The sequence below is a fragment of the Sus scrofa genome, chromosome 3, assembly GCF_000003025.6.
Source record: "Sus scrofa isolate TJ Tabasco breed Duroc chromosome 3, Sscrofa11.1, whole genome shotgun sequence".
Taxonomy (NCBI): Eukaryota; Metazoa; Chordata; class Mammalia; order Artiodactyla; family Suidae; genus Sus; species Sus scrofa.
In genome coordinates this window covers 73554813-73580068 of record NC_010445.4, presented here as the reverse complement: position 1 = coordinate 73580068, position 25256 = coordinate 73554813, and the positions used below count along the sequence as shown (strand labels likewise).

Below are 25256 nucleotides of genomic sequence, written 5' to 3'. Positions count from 1 at the left end.
GAAGTATAGTTGATTTCCTAGAAACCTGATTCTATATAGGTCCTGACATCCTCCAGTTGTTTCTCATTATTTTGCATGGGGTCCTTTCATTGTAAAGCGAGAACTCTGTCTCCAAATCCCTTACCTGTCTGCTCCTGGCACATGCAGGGCACGCAATAGATGTTAGCGTTATTCCAGAAGGGATACAGGTGCACGGAGTGGGGACGGCACCCCTCAGGCTGGGTCGGGGAAAACTGAGCAAAGGTGATGCTATTGAGTTGGGCCAAGGAAGACATAGACTCTTAGTAGATGGGGAAGGGAGTGATGAACAGACTGGGCAGCAGGAAGAACCTGCCCAAGGGCATGAGGGCTGGAGGATGCTGTGGGCTTTGGGAACATCAGGCTGAGGTGCCTTTAGGGGTGTGGGTGGAAGTCAAGCCAGAAAGGTAGGTGGGGGCCAGGCTGAATGCCAACCTAAGGCTTTCAAATTTTAGCCACAGAAATATCTTAGCAAACAGTTTCACTGGGAATGCTGTTAAGCCAAACAGACAAACCGCAGGTCTGGTTGGGAGTAGCGAGCAGAGAGGCCCACCTGCTCGGTTCCTCCTAAACGCTCTCACATTCCAGCAGCAGAGGTGATGAGGGAGGGGCCTCTAAGGAAGCCTTGGAGCTTTGAGGGGTAATTTGAAAAACGCTGCTGTGGCAGTTGGGAAAGAAATGGGAGACTGCTAAAAACAGGGGGAAATATATCCAATCTCTTGGGATAGAACATGATGGAAGATAGAATGAGAAAAAGAATGTAAATATATGTGTGACAGAGTCACTTTGCTGTAAAGCAGAAATTGGCACAACATTGTAAATCGACTATAATAAAAATAAACAAAAAACAGAGGCAAATGTGCTCAGGCAGATCAGTTGTTTAGGAAGGTAAATAGCAAGAGGGTTTTGTTTTGTTTTTTGCTTTTTAGGGCTCTACCTGCCGCATATGGAAGTTCCCAGGCTAGGGGTCGAATCAGAGCTGCAGCTGCCGGCCTACACCACAACCACAGCAATGCCAGATGGGAGCCACATCTGCAATTTACACCGCAGCCTGTGGCTACGCCAGATCCTCAACCCACGGAGCCAAGGTCAGGGATGGAACCCACTTCCTCATGGATCCTAGTTGGGTCTGTAACCCACTGAGCCACCACCGGAACTCCCAGCAGGAGGGTTTTGAACAGTTACAGGAGTGGAGGCCACAGTAGTGGGAGGTGGGAGGAGCCCTGCCTGGCCTGGGGCAGAGGGGAAAGGAAAAGACTCAACAGATTCCAGAACTCGCTACAGCTCTTTGAATGTGCAATGCACGTTCATTAGAGACTGGATAAAAGGGACCAACCAGACAGAGAATTCCCCGGTGGGGCGTGGGGGAGAGGGGACCAAAGGGCTTTGTCCTAGGGATTGGAGTGGTCAGTGTAGCAGGGTCTTAATTATGACAGAGAGAAAACCAGGCAGGACAGAGCTGAAAGCATGAATCTCTGAAACAGGAAGGACATGGGGCCCTGGTGGGGAAATGGGTAGAGAACCAGCGTCCTGATTTATAAACAGTCTCATGACACAGCTGGGGTGGGGAAATTATAAAACAAGTGCCGGCGGGGCTGGGTGGAGCTGGTCCACACTTGCTTCGCTGGAGGCAGTGTAACTGGGAAAAAATATTTTTGGAAAGCAATTTGCATACGGTAGTCATTAAAACGTTCAAACCACTTGACCTAGTGATGTGGGAATCTGCTCTGAGGAAAGAGTTCAAAAGAAAGAAACGCCTATGTTCTTCTATCCAAATATTAATGCATTAACTTAGCAATAAGTTAGAAATGATATATTGCACTATATACATTCAAAGAACTCTGCTAGGGGTGTGTAACCTTGTTCTCTGTGGCAATAAGAGTAAATAATGTAAATAATGTAATGTATAGTAAATAATGTAAATTATTTAAAATGCCACAATGGTTTAATACAGCACGAGACATCCGCGTGACTATTCTGCTTTAAGGCTACAGGACACAAGCAGGGTTCAAAGTGGCCTGTTTTCTATTGCGGCTAAGAGTACATTCTCTTGAGTTTGCTGCCTGGGCTTGAATTCTGACTGTACCCTGCCCTGGCACTCAGCCTTGGCAAGTTCATTAGTTCCTCTAGGACTCAGCGTCTTTAATAGCAAGGCTGGATATAACAACACCCCCACGGCAGGAGGTTGCTGTCAAGATTAAATGAGAAAGGTTTTACGAAGTACTTAGCACAATGCCCAGCACACAAGCACCTAATAAAAGTGAGGTGTTTGACTCTGGTAAATGTGGATCAACAGAAAAAGACAGATTGCCTCAAATTTACAGCCCCCACTTTGTAGCCCCAGGGACTATTATGTGTGCTTTGTCTTCTGTATTTTTTCAGTATCATTGCAGTCAAGGGCTACAAAGAAAATCAAGGAACAAGGTACTTTGACCTATCAGTTTTTCCAAAGGAGTGATGGGCAGGCTCTGCTTTTCTCTCCCCAGCGGTGTTCGGCCAGCGCTTGGATGAGACCGTGGCCTATGAGCAGAAATTTGGCCCCCACCTGGTGCCCATCCTGGTGGAGAAGTGTGCCGAGTTCATCCTGGAGCATGGCCTGAATGAAGAGGGCATCTTCCGACTGCCCGGGCAGGACAACCTGGTGAAGCAGCTGAGAGATGCTTTTGACGCGGGGGAGCGGCCCAACTTTGACAGGTATGCTTGTCTTCACCTCGACTCCCTTGTGCCCTGCTTGGCGGAGAGGACCCCTCTTTACTCGTGTTGAGCAGCTCTGGGACATGCATGGATGCTTCCCTGGCTTGCAACAGAAAGAGCCTTTTGTTTTGCTCATAATGCAGGATTTGGGAGCCTGGAGCATAATGCGGGATTGGGGTCATTAATGCTGATCATTTACATGAGAGATGATGTGAAGGAGATCTGGGGCCTCGATGGGCAGCTGAGAGGTGTTAGGCTATGGGGGGAAGGGAAGTGCGACCTAAGGGAGAAGGATGCAGCTCGGTTCAAAGTCCGTGCTGGGGAGCGGAGGAGGAATGGAGAATTGCTGAGCTGGCCGTGCAGACTCTGGGGGGTAGATAAGGTGCAGGTCTATACGCAAGGGCTCTAAAAGTCTTCCTCAGCTTTCCAGAAATGGCCGGAACCAGGACATCTTGTTCGTTTGGGAGACCACAGTGGTCTGCAATTCTGAACTTGGTCTCCAAACCTTTGGAAGGGAGTACATACTGATGTCTTGGCAGCCTGGCATTCTCCCAAGTCTCCTCTGTGGAGGTTGCCCAGCCCTGTTGGGGGCATTTCAGGAGCAGTGACATTTCTTCCACCATCCCCCTCCTGCCTCGCCTGCTGCAGCCACCTAGCCAAGGTTTTCTTCTCTGCCACGCTTGGCCGGAACAACCCGTACCTGCCATTGTACCCTCTCAGCCCATTGTGCAATATTCACTCCAGTTGCCTGCATGCACTTGTCCTGCTGGCAAGAAACAGCCATCGTTCTTTCCAAATCAGCAGCCTATAAACCAAGATTTAGTGAGATGAGCCTGAACTCTATCCAATTTCGAAAGGTTAAAATCTTCCAAGAGCTTATTTATGATTGAGGACTAGGGCTGGTCCTAGGAAAATCATGAATAGCTAAGTACCATGCTGTGTGAACCATTCTCCCTGCTCCCAACCTCCCACACGAGTAATGCCCCTTGTCCCTCCAAAGCATCACTGAGACTTGTCTGTTTCTCTCTCTTCTCACAGCTACTGTCTGAGTTTGGGGCACCATATGACTGTCTCTGCTGCCCTTGGTATGCCATAGTTAATTTATCAAGGTGCTGTATTGTAACAGAAGAGCAACAGGTGAAGTTGTTTCTGAAGATATAGCAGGTTATGGGCATCAAATTTACAGAACGTTCAGCAGGACCATAAATCCCATTTCATTATCAGGCACCTGTTCAATCAAAAGCTCACTGCTTTTATATTCACTTTTCTTCTGATGTTTTTAATTAGCTTTGCATTGATCAGAAGAGATGGACAGGTTCTTGCCAAGGCAATGAAAACAGTCAGCCTGGAAGAATAGAAGTGACTGCAGGGATTGCCAAACACCTGCCTGAGGCTTGAGCTTCTGCATCTATAAAGTCAGCCTGGGCGGTGGAGTCAGTATCTTTGAGTCTTATGAAATATTGAGGGCTGGAGGGAAGAAAGTTACCACACCTTGTCGTGACAGCTCCTCTCCCGGTATGGAAGGGTAGCACTTATACATCCAGAAATAGGAAGGATCATTTGGGGTTCTTCAGGGTCATCCCACGGCCGACCCTTGGGTTGTGACATCATGGTCTTCTCCATTGGTCCTGTGTGCAGTTCCACCATGAGATCCTCCAAGCTGCCTCATTATAATGAAGAAAAACAAAGGCACTCTTGTTTGGTAGATTCTAGTGCAGATGTATCTGGCTCTCATTAAACATACAAATATGAATTTAAAAATCTCTTTGTTGGGTTTTCACTGGGCTGGATACAGCCAATAAATAGAGCTAATACCCTTCCAATATTTATATTTTTGTGAGAAAAGGACACACATATATGCCACATTATAAGGTCAGTGGTGCAAGGAAAGTGTCACCAGACCCTTTGAGTGGTCTTGGCTAATCTCTGATGGATCAGGCATTGAACTCAACATGCTCTTAGTCTTTCATTTAAAAAAAAAATCATATTGGAGTTCCCGTCGTGGCACAGTGGTTAACGAATCCGACTAGGAACCATGAGGTTGCGGGTTCGATCCCTGGCCTTGCTCAGTGGGTTAAGGATCCAGCATTGCCGTGAGCTGTGGTATAGGTTGCAGACGTGGCTCGGATCCCGCGTTGCTGTGGCTCTGGTGTAGGCCAGTGGCTACAGCTCTGATTCGACCCCTAGCCTGGGAACCTCCATATGCCATGGGAGCGGCCCAAAGAAATAGCCAAAAAAAAAAAAAAAAAAAAAAGACAGATTAAAAAAAAAAATCATATAAAGGCTGTTCCCTTAGGTTGGAGGAAAAGCAAATTTGGGAAAAATCATACCGGAAACTGAGACCATAGCCATGACATCTGAGTCAGCCCTGTTATAACAGGGGCGCAGACCTTGAACCAAAAATTTAAAGAAATAACTGCATAGTTTCCATTGTGCTACATGATGAAAAATGAAAAATAGGTGGTACTACAAGAACTTAGGAGTTCCGTCATGGCACAGCGGAAATGAATCCAACCAGGAACCATGAGGTTGCCGGTTTGATCTCTGGCCTCTCTCAGTGGGTTAAGGATCCGGTGTTGCCATGAGCTGTGGTGTAGATCACAGACATGGCTCAGATCTGGTGTTGCTGTGGCTGTGGTGTAGGCCGGTGGATAGAGCTCTGATTCGACCCCTGGCCTGGGAACCTCCATATGCCGAGGGTGCGGCCCTAAAAAAAAAATAAATAAAAGGACAAAAAGACAAAAAAAAAAAAAAAAAAAAAAAAAAAAAAAAAAGAACTTAGACAAATAATCTAAGGGCAGGGGGAGCTTTTGACATAGTCTGGTGGGTTTAGGAAGGTCCCCTGAAAAATGACACTTAAGTGGAGACACAATAAACAAGCATGAGGAGTTAGCCAAGCCAAGCAGTGATCTTCCCTGGCAAAATGAATTGGGAAGCTTTCTGTGATGATTTATAATGGCTAATTGTGTTTTTTGGTGTTTGGTTTCTGCTGCTGCGGATGCCTGCCTCCTCTGCCTCCTGGAGGTGATCCCACCCCGCTGCCTCTATACCCTGCCCTCCCTGAAGCCGAGGAGGCCCTCACCACACCACAGCTTTTCTAAATACTTGGCACTGTCTCTTACAAAGACCACTTTTTCTTTTCCTTCCTTCCTTTCTTTTTTTATTTTACTTTAAAAATTTTTTTTTATCTTTTGTCTTTTTCTAAGGCTGCTCCCACGGCATAGGGAGGTTCCCAGGCCAGGGGTCGAGTCGGATCCATAGCCATTGGCCTACGCCAGAGCCACAGCAACTTGGGATCCGAGCTGCGTCTGCAATCTACACCATAGCTCACGGCAATGCCGGATCCTTAACCCAGTGAGCAAGGCCAGGGATGGAACCCGCAACCTCATTGTTCCTAGTCGGATTCATTAACCACTGCGCCAGGACGGGAACACCCTCTTTCTTTTTTTAAATTGAAGTATAGTTGCTTTACAATGTTTCAGGTGTACTAGCCATGTGATTCATTTATACATACATACATATATGTATGTGTGTTCTTTTTCAGATTCTTTTCCATTAAAAGTTTTTACAAGATATTGAATATAGTTCCCTGTACTATACAGTAGGTCTTGTTGTTTATTTTATATACAGTACTGTATATCTGTTCATCTCGAATTCCCAATTTTTCCTTCCATCCTCCTTTCCCCTTTGGTAACTGTAATTTTTTTTTTTTCTTTTCTGTTTTGGTTTGGTTTTTTAAATTTTATTGATGTAGAGTTGATGTGCAATGTTGTGTAATTTCTGCTATACAGCCAAGTGATTCAATTACACATATATGCAGATCCATTCCAATATGGGTCATCACAGAATATAGAGTAGATTTCCCTGCGCAACACAGCAGGTCCCCATGGACCATCCATTCCACATACCATGGTGTGCATGTGCCATCCCAAGCTTCCGATCCTTCCCTCCCCCACTACCCTTTCCCTTTGGGAACCATAGGTTTGTTTTCTATGTCTGTGAGTCTGTTTCTGTTTTGTAAATAAGTTCATTTATATCATTTTTTTTAGATTCCCCATATAAGTGATATCATAGGGTGTTTGCCTTTCTCTGACTTACTTTACTTAGTATGATAATCTCTAGGTCCATCCATGTTGCTGCAAATGGCATTATTTCAGTCTTTTTTTGTGGCAGGGTAACATTCTGTTGTGTAAATATACCATATCTTTATCCATTTATCTGTTGATGGACACTTAGGTTGTTTCCATGTCTTGGCTATAGTAAATAGTGTTGTTACGAAAATTGGGGTACACAATCAGTTTTTTGATGTGAAATGAACAAATATTTCTTCACTACTGAGTTTCAAGTATATGGTACTTGCAGACTCATTTTCTCTCAGAGAGCTGCAGAATAATGCAATAGCTCCATAAACCAGGGGTCAGCAGACTTTTCTTGAAGGGCCACATATGAAATATTTAGGCTTTGCAGACTGGATGGTCTCTGCTGCAGCTATCCAACTCTGCACTTAAAGCACGCAATCAGCCAAAGACAATACAAGAGTTCCTGTTGTGGCTCAGTGGGTTGAGAACCCAACATAATGTCTATGAGGATGCAAGTTCAATCTCTGGCCTTGCTTAGCGGGTTAAGGATCTGACGTTGCCACAATCTGCAACATAAGCTGCAGACATGGCTCAAATCTGGCATTGCTGTGGCTGTGGCGTAGGCTGGCAGCTGCAGCTCCAATTTGACCCCTAGCCTAGGAACTTCCACATGCCGTGGTTGCAGCCTTAAAAACAAACAAACAAACAGACCAAACAAAAACAAAAACAAAAACAAAAAAACCCCCCAAAAAACTAGAGACTAAGTAGGTAAAGTGATTTGGAGAAAGAAGAAAGCAATGAAGACTAGAATAGTTTAACAGGTTTAATGGAAAAGCAGACCTTGTCTTTGAGGCGATTAGGTAGAAGAGATAAAGGAAAAGGTGTTGGGGGTTTTTACTCCAGAAGGAGAAGTAGCAAAAATATTTTGGTCAGATACATCTTTATCAGACTCTATGCTTCTGCAAAATTTCCCTTTGGAAGCTGAGATTTTATTCAGGGAATCACCATGAGGGGCAGGAGGGTGACGGTGAGAAGAGCCCTAGAGTTTTGCTTTCAAAAGCATTGCTTCTTTTCTTCCAGAGATACAGATGTGCACACAGTGGCCTCCCTGCTGAAGCTCTACCTCCGAGACCTCCCAGAACCAGTGGTTCCCTGGAGCCAGTATGAGGGGTTCCTGCTGTGTGGGCAGCTCATGAATGCAGATGAGGCAAAGGTTTGTATCTCAATAGAGTTAGTTGTCTTGCTTCAGAAGAAGGTGATGGTTGCAGAACACTCTGCCGACAGACAAACAACAGTGGATCAGGGACCCCGGAACTTTTGTCGAGATATTTTATCACACTGGAACTTCCTCAGCAATAAAAGACCAATGAAGCCAATCATGGTGATAGCCTTCACGGGATGTAGCACTCTAGCAAAGAACTGGGCTATCATCAAATACCCCCAAATCACTTTAAAATTAGTATGAGAAGGAAGATGCTTCTGAGAAGGGTTTCAAGCAATGTGTCGGTGCGGAGACCCACTGAGACACAAAGATTGACCAACCTGGAGGGTAGGTGAGCGTTCTGAATGTTCTAGCGCTGGGATGACCATGCATGTCAGACAGGGGTAGGCAATGGACACGTGGTCCAGAGAAAGGAAGGATGGGAGTTTTTCTTGGTTCATTTCAGCTGCAGCTGCCTGTAGGGTCTGTAGTCCTGTCTGCAGCATCACGCTTGCAGTGTTGCAGGTGGCATGCACAAGTTCAACCCAGGAGTCTTGATCCTTGTATAGATTATTTCCTTGAAGGCCTTATAGTCACCCATCACCACACTGGAGTCCTGTTCAACAAACTCACCAACCAGGAAAAGAAACTAATGAAACCCAGCCAACAATAATGAAACCTTTATGGTTTTTAACCAAGATTTGTGAAATTAAATGACTCACGAATGCTTTTGTGTTACACAGCTAACATAGAGGTCTACTTCCCCACTTTGGGGAAGTTAGTGTTTAGCACTACTGTGTTAAAAGCTTTCTCTGGCAAAGTGGTGCATGGAAAAAACTGGCAGTGAATTTAACTTTGATCTTGCCGTTTAGCCAATGATGCGTCTTCTTTGAGACTCAGTTTATTTACTTAGACCAAGAGAACTTTCTGTAATGATGGAACTGTAACATAACTGCAGTATCCAGTGTGGTAACCACCAGCCATACATGGCCACTAGGGACTGGAAATGTGGTTGGTGCAACTGAGGAATCACATTTCTGATTTTATTTTATTATTTAAAAATTTGTACTTAAAGAGACATGTGCAACAAGTGGCTATTGGATGGCACAAGCTGAGGCAAATTTCATAATGGCAGGATTGTTTTGAGGACTAAGGGGTATGTGTCACAAGTGAATGACATTTTACAATTATTGATTCTAGGGGTTTATTCTCCGCTTTTTTTTTTTTTTTTTTTTTGTCTTTTTGCCACTTCTTGGGCCGCTCCCGTGGCATATGGAGGTTCCCAGGCTAGGGGTCTAATCGGAGCTGTAGCCACCGGCCTACGCTAGAGCCACAGCAACTTGGGATCCAAGCCATGTCTGCAACCTACACCACAGCTCACGGCAACGCCGGATCCTTAACCCACTGAGCAAGGCCAGGGATCGAACCCACAACCTCATGGTTCCTAGTCGGATTCGTTAACCACTGCGCCACGATGGGAACTCCCTATTCTCCGATTTATTTTAGAATTTGTTCTGTAGTATCCAGAAAAAGCTCTCTCTCTCCCCCATCTCTCTTTTAAATCATTGAAGAGATAGTGCTCTAGCCCTGGAACAAAGCAAAGCCACTTCTGTCCTGATGGAGAGAGAAGAGCCTCATGATCTGAGTAGACCCTGGCATAAGAAAAAAGGCGGCTTTATATTTCAACATTAGGAAAGGAAAAGCGTGACAGTGAGGCAGCTCACACACTAGAGCTGCTGTGGCTATTTTTCAAGCCCTCAGTTAGGTTGCATGATCTAGTATAGGATATTTTGTGTGTGATTCATGAATTTGGGGTGGGTTCGAAGAGGAGATGGAAAATCTCCTTTGTATAGTGTATCAGCTCACCTTTGCGAAAAGAATACAATTTCATGGAATTAGGTTTAAAAGCTGGCTGAAACAATGAATGTTACAGGTGGCATCTGGTCTCACTGCTTCAGAGAAAGTGAAGGAGGTCATGGATGCAATTCTGAGAGACTCTCACTCTTGAACTTCGCCCCTGAACTTCCTCGGTTTAGACCCACTTCTCCCAACTTTTCTCAATCCTGACATATTGAAGTGTTTCTAATCTAATGCACATCTGGACAGGGTGGGGGATCACAACCTCACTCGTAGGTGAAAATGTGTCAGGGGCAGTAGCTGGGAGGGGTGAGTCTCTGGCAATCTTGGCAATGAATTCACTTGACTTAATTGAAGAGGCGGGACTCAGTATGAAGCGGGTGTTCTAGATCCAGAGGTGTGGCACCGAGTAACCACCTGCAGGCTGACAGGCTGTGGGGTGCATTTTCTCAGGTTAGAGGAGGGTCTGAGTGTCTCATGTGCACTGGTGCCCTTTTGCAGTCATGATGTGGCAGACCGTGATTTATACACCCTACAGGGCCACAGGTGAAAAGAACAAAGAAAACTCCCTGTTCTTCCTCTTCCTGGCACACACTTTCCTTGTATAACTATCTCCTATCTTCGTGGTTCTCATGGACCTAGAATATTCGGACCTCTCACCTGTCCTCAGGTTGGTCTGTGTCCCAGCAAAACCATATTGCTTGAAGCCTGAGTTCTCAAAAATATCCTCCTTCTCTCAATAATTTTAAAGTGACTTGGGGGTGTTTGGTTCTAGTCTAATTCTTTTTATTTTTTGGTCATGCCCACAGCATGTGGAAGTTCCTAAGCCAAGGATTGAACCAGAGTCACAGCGGTGACACCCAAGTCCTTAACTACTAGACCACCAGGGAACTCCCACTGGTACAATTCTTTATTGGAGGGTTACATCTCTAGCATTCATCAGGCAAACCATTATTGTGAGTGTGGTTTGCAAACAGTTCTTGCCTTAGAGGGAGTTGGGGAAGAGGGGTATACTTTTAGACAAATAAAAAAATATACTGTACAAAACAATGAGCCTCTCTATGCTATTTTTGCAACTTCCTGTGGGTTTATAGTTATTTTAAAAGGAAAAGTTTCTTTAAAAAAGTGCACGAAACTATAGGAACAGGAGTGATTGCCAATGTGTGGCTTCTGCAAAGATACACCAATTAGGTTGCAGGGTCCCATTGCCGGCAAGAGAGCAGGCTCATTTACTGGTGTTCAAAATCTCTTCCCAGGCTCAGCAGGAGCTGGTGAAGCAGCTCTCCATCCTTCCTCGAGACAACTATAGCCTCCTGAGCTACATCTGCAGGTAAGAGCGCTCTGGTGTCCACACCACAGTTTTCAGCCTCACCAGAGAGAAGCCCTCTGTTAGAGGAGGAAAGAGTATCTCTATGAACCCAAGAGATCCTGGTCCAACCTGTGGAAGGTCAGCTCTATTCACGCAGCATTGAGGTAGTTTCCTGTGTCCACAAGATTATTTAAAGGGTCCCCTGAAAATCTGATGGGCACATAAAATGAACATGCTTCCTCCTACAAGCCTGTCCCAGAGCTGCCCAGAGTCCTGGGACATGCATCAGAACCCCAAATCCTTATTCTATTTCTAGAGTTATCTCCCATATTCCTAACTCTGGACCATAATGTAGCATCCAGAGGCATTCATTCCAGGCCACTTTTTTTTTTTTTTTTTTTTTTTTTTTTTAATGGCCATAACAGCATATGGAGTTATCCAGGCCAGGGACTGAATCTGACTGGCAGCTGTAACCTGTGCTATAGCTGTAGCAACGCCAGATCCTTTAACGCACTGTGCTATGCCAGGGATCTAACCTGCACCTCTGCAGCAACTGGAACTGCTGCAGTTGAGTTCTTAACCCACTGTACTACAGTGGAAACTCCAAGGGCACCTTTCTTATTTCCGTTTCTGAGGACCTGCTGGATGCCATCTCTGTAGTAACATGTAGCATGTGGATTGATCCACATCTAGCTGAGCTGGGAGGCTGGATCTCCATGCCAGATATTGCTGAAATTTACCTTTATTTTTTAAAATAGTCTTTTGTAGATTCCAGATTATGAAAGAAATACATGCTTGATTTGGAAACCAGGAGAGTACAAAATACTGTAAATTAATTAAAATGACCCCAAATCCCCTCGCCCAGCAAAAGTCACTATTAATACTTGAGTGTGTTTCCTTCTGAATGTTTTTATCTCTAGGCTAGACCTATGCATGCATCAATATGAATATAGGGAAACAAATTTTATACCAAATTAGAATTATATATATAATTGTATCCTGCTTTTTTTGGCTAAATGCTGTACTGTGAGCATTTTCCTATGTCATAAAATAAGATTGTAAATGTTTCTATAATATCCCATAATGTTTCCTCATCTGGATACCCCACCACTTATTTGATAATTTCTCTGTATTCGGAATTTTATGTTGCTTCAGCCTATTCATTTACAAATAGTTTTTAGAGAGAGTATTTAGAAATTCCTTAATGATATTTTCAAGGTTTTCTTTCTTTTTTTTTTTTTTTAAACAGTGAATCTGAGAGCTTCATGCCTCAAATGGGTAGAATTTCAGCAAAAATTCATTGTTAATTTTTAAGCACACACTGAGAACTCAAGATGCTTGGTGGTGTAACCTGAGAATGAGAGAAAGGAGGCACCATGAATTCCTACTTCTGAGACTTTCTCATGATAAAGTTTCCTTCTCTGAAGACTCATCTGGGACAGGTGCTTAGAGCCTGGGAAATAAACCTATCATGTCAAGATCAGGAGCCGTCAAACACCCATTTGATTCTTCTTATCTTTTCTTAGCCCCAGGAACCAGACCCTGCCTCCTAGCAAAGTGACTCTTCACCAACCCCGGGCCCCAATGTCACCAACAGCAGCTGGGCTGCTTTGTCTCTCTTCTTCCTTAATCTTGAATCTTTCAGGGCTAAGCTCAATTCTTGTAGTCAGTGCAGACTGGTTCCATTCCTGAGACCAGAAGGAAAGAGTTGGGACCCACCTCCAAGATTCGGTTTGTACCTGAAAGTGCTTCCTTCTGGCAACTTCTTATTTCCTATTCTTGGATTTCCTGGCTGTCCACAGGTTCCTCCACGAAATCCAGCTGAACTGTGGAGTTAACAAGATGAGTGTGGACAATCTGGCTACTGTAATTGGTGTGAATCTCATCAGGTCAAAAGTCGAAGACCCTGCCGTGATCATGAGAGGTACGGCTGGTCCCGTGGGGAAGGCAAGTGCAGAGGAAGTAACAGTGACACCACCACCAAACTGCTCTGCAACTCGCCAGGCATTTTCACTCGATGGTCTTGTCCGAGCTGTAAGATAGCCCTGTGAAATAATCATGGTAGCAATTATGTCCCTTTTCCAAGTCATGGCAGAGCAGAGACCGATTTACCAGTTGTCACATAGTAGGATAGCTAGCACAGAAATAGCCAATTTCTTAGTCTTCTATTACTTCTAAACATCCTTAGCCAGAGAGAGCAAACGAGTGTGATTTTATAAGGCACCTCACAAAAGGGCTACTTGTAGTGCTGTGCTGAAGCGCCTTCTGAGAGGGTCTGTCTTTGTTCGGTGAACAAGAGTCTTTCCATAGAGTATGGTGTCTGCTATGGTGGGGAAGGCAGTGTGCCTGGCACACATTTGCTTTGTGTGCAGTAAGAAATCATATGTCATAGTGACGACCACATCAGGAGAGAAGGATGTCTTCATGTTCTTTCCTACCATATTTCCTATTTCCTGATCAAAGACCGATCCAGAGGATTATAGGTTGAAAATGACCCTCTTTTTTTTTTTTTTTTTTTGTCTTTTTGCCTTTTCTAGGGCTGCTCCCATGGCATATGGAGGTTCCCAGGCTAGGGGTCGAATCAGAGCTGTAGCCACCGGCCTACACCAGAGGCACAGCAACATGGGATCCAAGCCGCGTCTGCAACCTACACCACAGATCACGGCAACGCCGGATCCTTAACCCACTGAGCAAGGCCAGGGATCGAACCTGCCACCTCATGGTTCCTAGTCAGATTCGTTAACCACTGAGCCACTACAGGAACTCCGAAAATGACCCTCTTTCACGCCACTCCTGTATCATTCTATCCCATTCCTTTCACCACAGTCCCCTACTCCCAGCAATTGAAAAGGGTCCTCTGAGGAGCAAAATGAGGTCTTTTGGGGCTGTGTGGTTCTAGAGCCAAGTTTAGAGACATCCCATGGATGGACACTCTTGAGGACTGCCTGCCCCTGGCCCTATGGTCCAGCACTACAAACCTCTTTCTTTTTTCTTTCAGGGACTCCTCAGATCCAAAGAGTGATGACCATGATGATCAGAGACCATGAAGTCCTCTTCCCCAAGTCTAAGGATGCACCCTTATCCCCTCCTGCCCCCAAAAACGACCCCAAGAAACCTCCAGTGGCACGAAGCTCTGTGGGCTGGGATGCCTCTGAGGACCCTCCAATTTCTAGGACAGACAGCATTAATAACATGGTAAGGTACAGAAAGCTTTCCTCCTCCTAAGCAACTCTTCCTTTAATCCAGCCCATTCTGTGTAAGAGCTGCTCTGGGGTGACAATGTGGGGAGTCCCGGGTGATGCTGTGGCAGTGAGCACAACTTGTACAGACCCATTTGAACACATCTTAAAAGCCTGGCCTCTTGCAAAATCTAGTTTCAGTTGGCATCCTGGAGGTGGGGTTAGTGACGTGTGTGCCCATGCCCCCAAAGGCTAGGCAATGGCAGTCCTCACTGAAGCCCACCCGATAAGGGAAACCCTTTGGACTGCAGTCCAGGAAAGTTCAACAGGGAAATTATACACCACGGTGTAAATGTTTTAGGGAGAGTTGTTGAAAATTCCGGGTGAAAGTCTGGAGAGAACTGGTTTCCTGCTAAACCATGAAACGTGATTCTTTTCTCAGAGTATGTGATGTGTTTGTGGAATATTTCTCATTCCCTGATAAACTGTCTCAGCAATGTCAACCCCCTCGTTTGTACTGAAGGGTTGGGGCTCACGTTCACAATGTCAAAAAACTCTGCACGCTCTGAAATGTAGACTATTTGAGGCCACTGATTTACAAAGCTTAAATATTTTTAGGTATTTATAGAGATAATTTTTTTAAAAGAACATATGAACTTTTTATAGCAGCTTGATTCTTCACGTGCAACCAAGAAATGAATTTGAAATTTCCGGTTGGCCAGCAAATGTCAATTGCCTTCAGTACTGTTAATCCTGAGGATGATTAAGAAAGAATTGAAAAAAAGGTAGTGGTGGGTGTGATTTTTCATGGATGATGCCTGTCTAGACACAGTGCATCTTGCTAATACTCTAAAATCAAATGAATGTTTCCAAATATTTGTACTTCATAGAATTAAATCATCCTAGCCGTCCTTTAGAGTAGCCATTGTTGTGCTCATTTGACAGGTTTCTGTATTTATTGTAACACTGTGAGCAGTAATGGGTAGGCACTGTGCTGGAGAACTTAGATAGATCTGGAGTCCTCACCATTACTCTGTAGGGCAGAATTTATCATCCACATTTCATGGCAGAGACATTGAGGTTCAGGGAGGTTGACCAGCTGGCCGAAGGTGATGGCACTCGAAGAGTAAAGAGTGGGACTAAGATCTACTGTGTGTTGCAGGGCTCTCGTCCTTCTGACTCCAGGTGGGGCTGCTAAAGCAGGCGATGAGCTAGAAGCATTAGATGGACAGCCTGATTTTCTGATTTTACATTGAGGGCTCAATCTTTCTGTTTTTCTTTTTAATTTGATCTAAAATATAGACATATGATTCCAAAAAGTCAAAACAAAAGAAAAAGATGTGCGTTTAGAACTCCTGCTCCCTCTGCTACCTCTCCCCACCTTATTCTTCCCTGCCTCTATTAGTTTCTTTCTATCCTTCCAGTATTCCTTTATGCAAATATAAGCAGATATGACTGTTAGTTATGTACCTTCCTTTTTATGCAAAGTGCAACATGCTCATACTTTATCTCTCTCTCTATACACACATACACATGCACACACACACACACTACTCTGAATGTTTAATTTTTCTATGCATCCTGGAGACCTTTTCATGTCAGTACATAGCCAGCAACTTCATATAACCTCAGGTTTTTGGCAGGGATGCGGTGTTTCATTCTGTGCTTGTACCATGATCTACTTACCCGACCCCTATAGATGAACAGGTTATTTTTATTCCTTTGTACCACAAACAAGGATGCAATGAATTACGCTGACCATGATTCATTTCGTGTTCAAGCAGATATATGTCTGAGACAAATTCCCAGAAGTGGAATTGCTGAGTTAGAGAGTCAATAGATCTATAATATGTAATTCTGATTAAACTTGTTAAATAGAGGTTGTGCCATTTTGTACTTCCATCAGCAATGCATAAAATTACCTATTTCCCTACAGTTTTACCTGCAGAGTGTGTTGTCAGAGTTTGGGGGGGTTGCCCATCTGATAGGTAAGAACTGGTATTTCAGTAATTTAAATCTTTTTTTTTTTTTTTTTTTGTCTGTTTTTTTTCAGGGCCTCACCCATGGCATATGGAAGTTCCCAGGCTAGGGGTCTAATCAGAGCTACAGCTGCCAGCCACAGCCACAGCAATGCCAGATCTGAGCTGTGTCTGTGACCTACACCACAGCTTACGGCACACCGGATCCTTAACCCACTGAGCAAGGCCAGGGATTAAACCTGCAACCTCATGGTTCCTAGTCAGATTCATTTCCACTGCGCCAAGTTGGGAATTCCAGTAATTTAATCTTAATGTGACTTTCTCCTGTTACAAGAGAGTCCTAACATTTTTTCTTATGTGTAAGGGCTAGCTGCATTTTTCTTCCGTGAACTCCCTAATCTTGTTCTTTGCCTGTAGTTATATTGGTTTTTGGTCTTTTTCTATACAGTTTTTATGATTTTTGTATATTAGGGAGAGTAGCCTGTTGTCTGTGATATGCATTGCAAATATTTTTGTCACTTTGTCACTTCTTTTTGATTTAGCATTTGGTGATCACTGTTTTATTTTTAATTTGGGGGGGAATCATAGAAATCCATGTGGGTTGAATTTATCAGACTTTTCTTTTCTGGCTTCTGGACTTTGGTCATAGGAAAGCCTCTGCATTCTAAGATTATGTAAAAAAAAACTATTTTGGGGCCCTTACTGTAAGCAGTTGATTTTAGTCAACATTTCACTTCCAGAGCATGAGTTCCTTCAAGTGCAATATCCTTCTGAAAAATGCCACACAGGAGTTCCCGTTTGGCACAGTGGAAACGAATCTGACTAGGAACCATGAGGTTGTGGGTTCAATCCCTGGCCTCACTCAGTGGGTTAGGCATCCGGCGTTGCCGTGAGCTGTGGTGTAGGTTGCAGACACAGCTTGGATCTGGCGTTGCTGTGGCTGTGGTGTCGGCTGGCAGCTGTAGCTCCGATTAGACCCCTAGCCTGGGAACCTCCATATGCTGCGGGTGCGGTCCTAAAAAGCCAAAAAAATAAAAGCCAAAAAAAAAAAAAAAAAAGCCACACAGATAATCAACTAATGTGACAAGGGAAGAGATGGTTTTCTAGAATTTCATGGGTGCAGCCAGGAGATACTTTCCTAATCCTTACCTTGGGAACATGACACATATGGGTAAAACCCATGTAACATCTGTGGCCATTTTTTCCTAGACCAGCGACTCCGACGCAACCAGTCCTACTGGACAACGGCCAAATGATGGGTGTCTAGAAGACAGTATCAAAGCGTCCAAGGAAAAACCAGGAGATTGGAAGATGCAATCCCGAAAAAGGACTCAGACGCTCCCTAACCGGAAATGCTTCTTGACATCAGCTTTGCAAGGTGCCAACAGCTGCAAAACGGAGGTCATTAAAAATGAGTTCTGCTCACCATCTTCGGAGGCGAAGGCAGGGGAAGGGCACAGGAGAACGATGTCTCAAGGTGTGCCACAGTTTTTCGACACCCAGCGGACTTCCACCTATGATAATGTCCCTGTCCAGCCTGGGTCCCCTGGGGACAAAGCAGATGCACTGTCCCCCCAGGCCTATGACTCCAAGAGAGATGCTCCCGGCAGCCCAAACTCCGAAGCCAGGCCTGGGAAAAAGAACTCTGGAGAAGAGGAACTCGAATCTTTTCAGAGGATGTTGGTCCAGGAGCTGCGAAAGGAAATACAAACACAGAAGCAAATGTATGAGGAACAGATTAAAAAGTAAGTCACAGAGTTCCCATTGCGGCTCAGCAGGCTACAAAACTGACTAGTGTCCATGAGGATGCGGGTTTGATCCCTGGCCTTGCTCAGTAGGTAAAGGATCCAGCATTGCCGTAAGCTGTGGTGTAGGCCAGCAGCTGCAGCTCCGATTTGACCCCTAGCCTGAGAACTTCCATATGCTGCAGGTGTGGCCCTAAAAAAAAAAAAAAAAAAAATTACCTGCAGAGGGCCCTGGGCAGCCACTCAACTTACATCTTAAAAGCAAAGGAGGAGTCTCTTGGTGGTGCAGAAGGTTAAAGATCTGGCATTGTTACTGCTGTGGTGTGGCTTCAATCTCATGCCACAAATGCAGCCAAAAAAAGCGGTAGGGATTGTTCTCCTCTGCCAAGGAAATGACATTACAAAACTTTAATTTGTAGAATAAAGTATCTACAGCAGTTGGGCCTAAAAAAGAAACAGGGTAAAGGGAATGAGGAGATGCATAAATTAGTGAAAACTCTAAGCTTCAGATTAAATTCTTGAAAAGTTTAGTATGTAGCTTAAGTAGCTCAATCAGCTTTTTCCAGATAGTGGGTCTTTAAGCGTCCACATGCCTTAATAGATGAAGAGGAGCTTTTGAAGTTTTTCATATGAATGTCATTTGTCAACTCTACAAATATTTCTTGAGCACCTACTGTGTGCCAGACCCCATCCCATCCCAGCTGTTGGAAAACAGCACTAAACAAAACACACCAAAATTCCCTTTGCTTCTAGACTGTTCCTTCTAGGGGGAACAGACGGACCATACAGATAGGTAATTAAAACCCGTGTTTTGTCTGATGGTAGGAAATGCTATAGAGAAAAGTAAAGCAGGGCAGGAAGTTGGGGGGGTTCATCACGACAGGGGCTCCGATGTTAAATAGGCTGATTGGGTTGGGGAAGGCCTCACTGAGAAGGTGACATTCAATCAAAGGCCTGCAGGAGAGGAGGGACCCAGGGAGGTCCTCCTGGGGTTTGGGGGAAGGGGTGAGGAAAGCAGGCCGGGCAGAGAACCAAAGTGCAGAGGCCATGGAAGGAAGGGGCCTGGCCCAGGAAGAGTGGTGGTGGCTGGGACAGGGGAGTGATGGCTGGGAGGGAGCAGAGGATGCAGGAGGCCTGGTCAGCCACCCGAAAGCCTAAGAGGTGGAGCTTCTGAGCAGCCCGGACCTGACTGAAGCTTCCCCAGATCAGGGTCACTGGCTGCCCAGGACTCGGAGAGGAGCAAAACAGAAGCAGCAGCCACCATTTCACCCAAATCCCTAAGCTGCTCGGACACAATCTGTTTGCTTGAGGAGATAAACTATTTCCTTGAAATTTTTTTCATGCCACTTATTTTTTTCCTGAGAGGAAACCTCAATCCAGGTTTGCCCACACTGATGCTAATCAAAAAGGAGTAAAATGTGAACCTGTTTTCCAACTGTGGGTACTTTTCAGCCCATCGAGACTCAGGTGCATGAAAGGAAGACTGCGCCCGAGCCATTATTCCCAACAGGGGGCTGCCTGTCTAGAAGCATCATGTAGCTGTTTTGTTTAAGAACCAGGAATCAATTGTTTGCAGACTCTTGGGCTTGGGCAATGTCTTGCCAGTGACACAGCTTTGTGGTGACAAGGCAGCCCCAGGGAAGATGCCCAACTTGACAGAATGGGGGAGAACTGGCTGATGCCCAGACGGCCACTCCTGGTGAGGGAACAATGTCTTCTGAATGCACTGTCGAAGGGCGGGGAGCTCCCCAGCTCCCACCCTACCCTGCGGGGGTGGAGGGGATTGAACAGGCTTCAGTCCCTATTCCAAGCTTCGTGCTTCAGGTACGCCTTCTCATATAATCCCCTCAAGCGTCCCATGACATAGGTAATAGCCCCATCTCACAGCAGAAAGGCTCCCAGAGTATAAACAGGTTTGCGGAAGTTGCACAACTAATCGTGGGTGGGGCTGGGATTTGAACCTGGATCAGCCAGCCTCCTGAGCCCACTCATATCTCACCCCTCTGTTGGAGGTGGTGGTCAGGATCCAGCTTGGTGTCTCTCTTGAGACTTCCACTAAATGAGAGGGATGTGGAGAGCTCAGAGAAGAAAACTAAATTTGCAGTGCATGGAAGTCCAGAGGAATGAGACGAATTTGGCTTTAAGAAGGAATAGGCAGGGGTAGGCAAGACTCCAAAGAGAGGCTATTATGTGTAGGGCCAAGGCCATTGATGACAGACAGAAGCCGGGGATAGGCTCAAAGGGGAGCTCAGTCTCCATATAAAATGAGCAGGGCAGGAGTTCCCATAGTGGCGCGGTGGTTAACGAATCCGACTTGGAATGATGAGGTTGCGGGTTCAGTCCCTGGCCTTGCTCAGTGGGTTGAGGATCTGGCATTGCTGTGAGCTGTGGTGTAGGTTGCAGACGCGGTTTGGATCCAGCATTGCTGTGGCTATAGGCCGGTGGCTACGGCTCCGATTTGACCCCTAGCCTGGGAACCTCCATATGCCGTGGGTGTGGCCCTAAAAAAAAAAAAAAAAAAAAAAGGAGTAGGGTAGCAGAGAGGCAGCACCTCACAGAATGAAATGTGAAGCAACTTTCCAATCACAGTCTCCTCACAGGCCTGAAATTCCCTCCTTTGGCTGAAACCTGGCCCATGTACTGATTCCTAAAAGTTAATTCAGCTTAGCCTGGGGAGGGGGACAGAGGGACACCTGAGACTAGACTAGGGAGTTGGTCAGTAACAGGGAAAGGCCTGGAAACTTAGGAATCCAACAGATCCTACACTTGGAGTAGGATTCAGATGCCAGGGTGGGATGGGCGGAACCCTTGCTCCCAGTAGGCAGTGCCCTGTCTTTCTCCAAACCTGGATCCCAGGAGCCTTCATTAGAGAAGGTGCTGGTCTGTGCTCCACACTAAAGCAGGATGAGAATGTGCCTGCAGGCACAAGTGCTGGGATCTGGATGGGGTTCCGTCATCAGTCAACATCTCCCCTCAGCAGGACAGAAGCAAGGTGCTTTGGGGTACAGATATTAGAGGTGGTCTCTTCATTCAAAGACTTTATGGTGTGGTGGAACGTATAAAACATCAAATGAGGAGTTCCCATTGTGGCTCAGTGGGTTAAGAACCCAACGCTGTCTCTCTGAGGCTGTGGGTTCGGTCCCTGGTCTTGCTCAGTGGGGTTAAGGATGCGACTTCCAGCTTGGGAATTTCCATATGCCACAAATGCAGCCATAAAAAGAAGAGATAAACAAACCATAAAACGGCCTGAAAAACAACAGGAGAGATGGTACTGGATGGATGCTAAGTGAAAAAAGAGGGCCTTGGACAGGCTCTGGGCATTCGGGTTTACTGGAAAAGTCCCCCTGTTGGGGGTGGGCCGTACGCAGAGGCACAGGTTGGAGATGGGTCTTGTGATGCAGAAGGTAAAACGGACAGAGGAGGTTGTGGGCAAGGCTGGGGGGAGCATCTAGTGGTCACGCCCTGTGCTTTCATTCTTTTCTTTCCTTCCTTGCAGCCTTGAGAAGGAAAATTACGATGTCTGGACTAAGGTGGTGAGGCTCAATGAGGAACTGGAGAAGGAGAAGAAGAAGTCTGCAGCCTTGGAAATCAGCCTCCGCAACGTGGAGCGCTCCCTGGAGGACGTGGAGAGGAGGAACAAGGCCTTGGAAGAGGAAGTCAAGGAATTTGTCCGGTCGATGAAGGAGCCCAAGACCAACGCTTGAGGGTCCCAGGAGCACCAGGGGGACCGCCCTGCAAAGACCCAGCACTGCTCCCTTTCTCAGTGCTACCTGAGGACTGGGTAGCAGCGTGACTTCCTTAAGAGGCAGAGGACGTGTGGGGGGAAACATCACATTTCCCAGGAAATAAATCAGTGGAGTTTGCAGGAGGCTGAGTGACCGGAAACTTGAATGGACCTCTCTGAGCCCCTGGGGCTGTATTAGAAAGGACTGCATGCTTCCCCCTGGTCTTGGGCTGAGTGCAAAGGCACCTCCCATGGCTGGATGGTTGTATCTACTGGAGACTTTGACCCAGGCCACAGGCCAGGACTCAGGCAACAGGCTGCCCCCAATCGAGGCTAGACTGAGGCATTCGCTCTTTGTTTCCAGTGTGGAACCACCCACCTAGTCAGATGGCCTCCGGTGTCTCTGAGACACAGTGGTAGGAAAGGATAGCCAGCTCTTGAGTTGGCCGTGGTGCGCTGTGTTCTGGGCACCTGCTGAAGCCACGACCCTATTCTGCCACCCCCACCATGATGCACATGCTCCAGGGTTGAAAAGTCAAAATTAGTGTTAGATGAAGACAAAGCAAACAATAAACTGTATTTATGAAAGCAGCATCAACTAGAAAATTGTATTCAAATAAAGGGAAAAAAAAAAAAAAAAGCAGCAGCAGCAGGGCTGTTGGTAATCCATACAACTCTTCTAGGAGAGTAAAAGGCTTCCCTGCCTGATGAACAAGGCACAGGCCACCTTCCAACCCCACTTGCCTTTCAAAAGCCACAGTGGCAAAGGGCGGGCCCGCTGTGATGGGACTTCCTTAGAGGCTGCTTGGGGGTGTGGCTCCGAACAATAACTTTGGTTTCTGCTTCACCAAAATGCAGTTGATTTTACCCTGTAAAGGCCCCTGAGGCACTAGAGAAAAGCTGGGAGATGAGCTTTTCCAGCCAAAAGCTGACTTTTCCTTCCACGTTAAGCCAGGCTGGCAGAGGCCCCGGTGAGGCCCCAGGCTGGCTAGGTAGCATGGGGGAGTCTTTAGTGGTTTCTGTTGTCGTTCTAGTTAGGTGGTCTCCAAGCTCTTTTGACCATGTACCCCCTCAACAGAAAATATTTGAGCATACACCCGCCCAAACTAGGTATATTTATTTATTTATAAATTATATATCATAAAACATACGCAGGACAGAAATTGATCGATGAGGAGATACAAACCAATACAAGGAGATATTCTCAAGTGTGCTTTCAGGTCTGGAGACCTCCGGCCCAGTTTCCCAGCAGGTGATACCTGTACCAATGTTATATGTATTTGGTCCCATCGCTCCCATAAATTTCCTTGAGCTCTTGAAGCCACGCTGCTAAATCAGTGGTTTGGAAACTCTAGTCACCACAGTGAGAGTTTAGGCTTTCCCAGCATCTGTGTCTCTTCTGTTACTCCTTTTTTTTTCCTCCCTTTGTTTTCTCCTTTTTGCTCATCTGCTGTGTTTCCTTCACCCTGCTTATTGGCCCCTGCCCTCGGCCATGAGGTTTTACTCACACGGCGAAGAGGATGGATGGACTGGGGTTGGGGGATGGGAATCTGTGTTTCTCAGTCCTGTTCTGCCCACCTTCAGCCCCCTGAGGACCAGACTGACAGAGGACAAGGATGACATCGAGAGCATCCTTGCTGGGGTCTGCTGACAGAAGATTGGGAGGCGGGGAGACTGATGTAGAACTTTATTAAATAGAGCAATAAAATATTTGATATCCTGGGCTTTGCTTTTCAGTTACAGGGTAGCAAACGTAGAAATGCTTCCTGACACTGAATGTGCTCTGATGAGTGTCTGCAGCTCTGCCAGGAGTGGGCGCCGTGTCCTCCCAAGGGCTCCTCGTGTTCACCCTTCGGATGCTAATAGAGACTTGAGTACGGAAGTAGCCGGCTCTGCAGTTCCAAAGGGGAACCCTTGTTTGAAGGCACAAAGAGGAAGTCCTGAGGCCTGTTTGTTTGGGGGTCTGTGTTTTAGGACCTTGCTGGGCCTGGGAGAGAGAGCTTGGGCTGCGTGTAAGGCTCTCATTGGAACCCCAAGCCCCCTACCTGGTCAGGCAATGCCTCTTGTTCCACGCCTCCTGCCAGGACCTCAAGATAACAGAGTGACCTTCCAGTTTCGGAAGCTGGGGTGTCAATTCATCTTCACAAGCAGGAGGGAACTGTCCGGCCCAAGCTGCCACTACCTGCTCCTTTGTCACCCTTTCTATGAAGAGGACCCGTGACTGAGTTTTTGCAGGACCCTAGGCCCTCATGAGTCCAAGGAAGGGCCGGGGAAGAAGATGGGGGGTCTAATGATGGTGACCTCCGTCCCCCTCCCCCCATAAAAGGCCACCTATGCAATGCATGGCAGCATAACTCCAGGCCTTACCTGGATCTGGGAGGCAGTTTCTGGGAGGCAGAACCTGATTGACCAATGTCATTGATGCCGTGTTGAACCCTGGAGCTTCCACTGTTAACTTTCAAAGCCCTCCCATAGGCAGGATCTACTGAATCTGCCTTTTTCCAGCCACTGACCCCCTTCATTGTCCCCCTCTTCTACCTGCACAGGTACTGAGCACGTCGAAAGGTCTGCCATATACACGTGACCTATTTATTTATTTATTTCTTGACCGCCCCATGGCATTTGGAGTTCCTGAGCCAGGGATCAGATCTCAGCCTTTGTGACTTATGCCACAGCTGTGGCAATGCCAGATCCTTTAACCCACTGCGCCGGGCTGAGGATCGAACACGTGTCCTGGTCTTGCAGAGACGCCACTAATCCCCTTGCGCCACAGCGGGAACGCCCGCAGAATGCACTTTAAAACCCCTTGCCACTTCCCACTAGCATTCTTCATTTCCTTACAGCCTCAAGCATGGCACACATCAGGGCTTTTTCTCCTAAGTGTGAGGCAGAGCTGATGGTTTTTCCACCCATTTCTGTGCTGAGTAGGATGTTTTGTACTAGGGGCTTAGCCACAATGCTTCCTGTCTTCATCCGCTTGGGCTGCTCTAAGAAAATACCACAGACCAGGCGTGGTATTTATTTTTCACAGTTTTGGAGGCTGGAGTCTGAGATCAGGGTCAGGCGAGGATCCTCTTCCGGGTCACAGATTTCTCCTTGTATCCGCCCATGGCAGAAGGGGGTAGAGAGCTCTGTGGGGCCTCTTTCATGAGACATGAATGCCATTTGTGAGGGCTCCACCCTTATGACTTCCCTCCCAAAGGCCATATCTCCTAATACCATCATTTCGGGGGGTTAGGAATTCCACATAGGAATTTGCGGTGGTGGGGGGGACACAAATGTTCAGCCAGAGCAATTCTCTTCCAATGGGTTTTGGTCCATCTGTGCCCTGGTGAGATGGAGCGTGACATGACGAGGACAGAGCCTGCAGAGACGCAAGCAGCAAATGCTTTTGTTGTTGTTGCTCTGACCAGTTCTTTAAGTCCCACGCAGAGACCATCGAGAAGGGGAGGACAAGGGGCACCAGGGCAC

At 46.3% G+C, this 25256-nt stretch overlaps 1 protein-coding gene across 8 annotated transcripts in view; it reads left to right on the top strand.

Moving 5' to 3' along the window:
• ARHGAP25 (Rho GTPase activating protein 25) overlaps positions 1–23508 on the top strand; it is a 93437-nt gene extending 69929 nt beyond the window's left edge. For 5 of the 8 annotated variants that reach the window (XM_021087416.1, XM_013996089.2, XM_013996088.2 and 2 more), the window contains 7 exons: positions 2505–2712; positions 7872–8004; positions 11106–11179; positions 12961–13082; positions 14157–14353; positions 17526–18061; positions 21558–23508. In XM_021087416.1, coding sequence (XP_020943075.1) covers positions 2505–2712; positions 7872–8004; positions 11106–11179; positions 12961–13082; positions 14157–14353; positions 17526–18061; positions 21558–21765 — 1478 coding nt within the window. In that variant the 3' untranslated portion in view covers positions 21766–23508. The remainder of the gene's footprint in view (positions 1–2504; positions 2713–7871; positions 8005–11105; positions 11180–12960; positions 13083–14156; positions 14354–17525; positions 18062–21557) is intronic. The other 3 variants (XM_013996090.2, XM_013996091.2, XM_003125069.6) reach the window with 2 other exon arrangements.